The sequence below is a fragment of the Sinocyclocheilus rhinocerous genome, unplaced genomic scaffold, assembly GCF_001515625.1.
Source record: "Sinocyclocheilus rhinocerous isolate Xijiao unplaced genomic scaffold, SAMN03320098_v1.1 scaffold42, whole genome shotgun sequence".
NCBI classification, from domain to species: Eukaryota; Metazoa; Chordata; class Actinopteri; order Cypriniformes; family Cyprinidae; genus Sinocyclocheilus; species Sinocyclocheilus rhinocerous.
In genome coordinates, this window is record NW_015627390.1 from 577816 (window position 1) to 578861 (window position 1046).

The 1046-nt window shown below is 29.0% G+C and overlaps 1 protein-coding gene across 1 annotated transcript in view; it reads left to right on the forward strand.

The window, feature by feature from the left end:
• The window catches only part of LOC107727897 (WD repeat-containing protein 70-like), a 92162-nt gene that overhangs the window by 72057 nt on the left and 19059 nt on the right, over window positions 1–1046 (forward strand). Inside the window, exon 13 of the mRNA XM_016537937.1 lies at window positions 486–785. Within this exon, the coding sequence (XP_016393423.1) occupies window positions 486–785 (300 nt within the window). The remainder of the gene's footprint in view (window positions 1–485; window positions 786–1046) is intronic.

The window sequence follows — 1046 nt, forward strand, 5'->3', positions numbered from 1 at the left end:
CATTATTGCAAATTATTATATTACAATGCTTTTAATTGTTTTTATACATTCATTTAATATATAAATTGTTATTATTATCATTACTACTAGTAGTATTTAATTACTGCGAATTAATGTAATGAGTATTTTAACTATTTTATATATAATTTATTATTATTAATATTCATATTTCATCATTGTCAATGAATATACTTTTACAAATTATATTCTATATCTATTTTATTATTTCAGTATTGCAAATTAATATAATTTATAATTAGTATTTTTATAAATTATTATATATATAATATATACAATTTGTTTGTTGTAGTTACATATAGTTATATTTAATATGCATATATAAAATGCATATTAAAATACTAATATATACTGTGTGTGTGTGTATATATATATATATATATACTGTATATATGTGTGTGTATTTTGGCAACATTTCTCATTTTTGTTTCATTTGTTTTTCATCTGATATTTTTTACTGGTTTTAGTTAACTATAACAACACTGCTGGGAACCTGTGAGCATTATGTTAATACTGTTTGCTTAGCATTATGCGTGAAAGCACAGCAGATTGTGAAGTGTAGTGTAAGTCTTTATGAATGTGAAGTGTTTCTCTCCTGTAACTGTGCGGATGGATGTTTTCTGAACAGGACAGACTGCTGCTTCAGTCCGGATGATAAACTGCTGCTGACGGGAACCTCGGTGAAGAAGGACGAAGGCAACGGGAAGCTGCTGTTCTTTGAGCGGGAATCTCTGCAGAAGGTCTATGAGATTGAAGTGGCTGATGCGGTAGGTTTGACGCACTTCTGTGTTGCTCTCATGGTGAAAATTATACATTATGCAGCGCTGTGTCGATACTAATCATGTTTCCAGATCACAAAACATGATTTGACGAAGTGCAATGCAGTATGGGACAGATTCACTCACCAGCAAATTAAGGATTTTCAGTGTTTTCAGTCATATGATTGGCTACGTTTATTTCATAAATATTTTACATATAAACAAATATATATATATATGTGTGTGTGTGTGTGTGTATGTATATATATA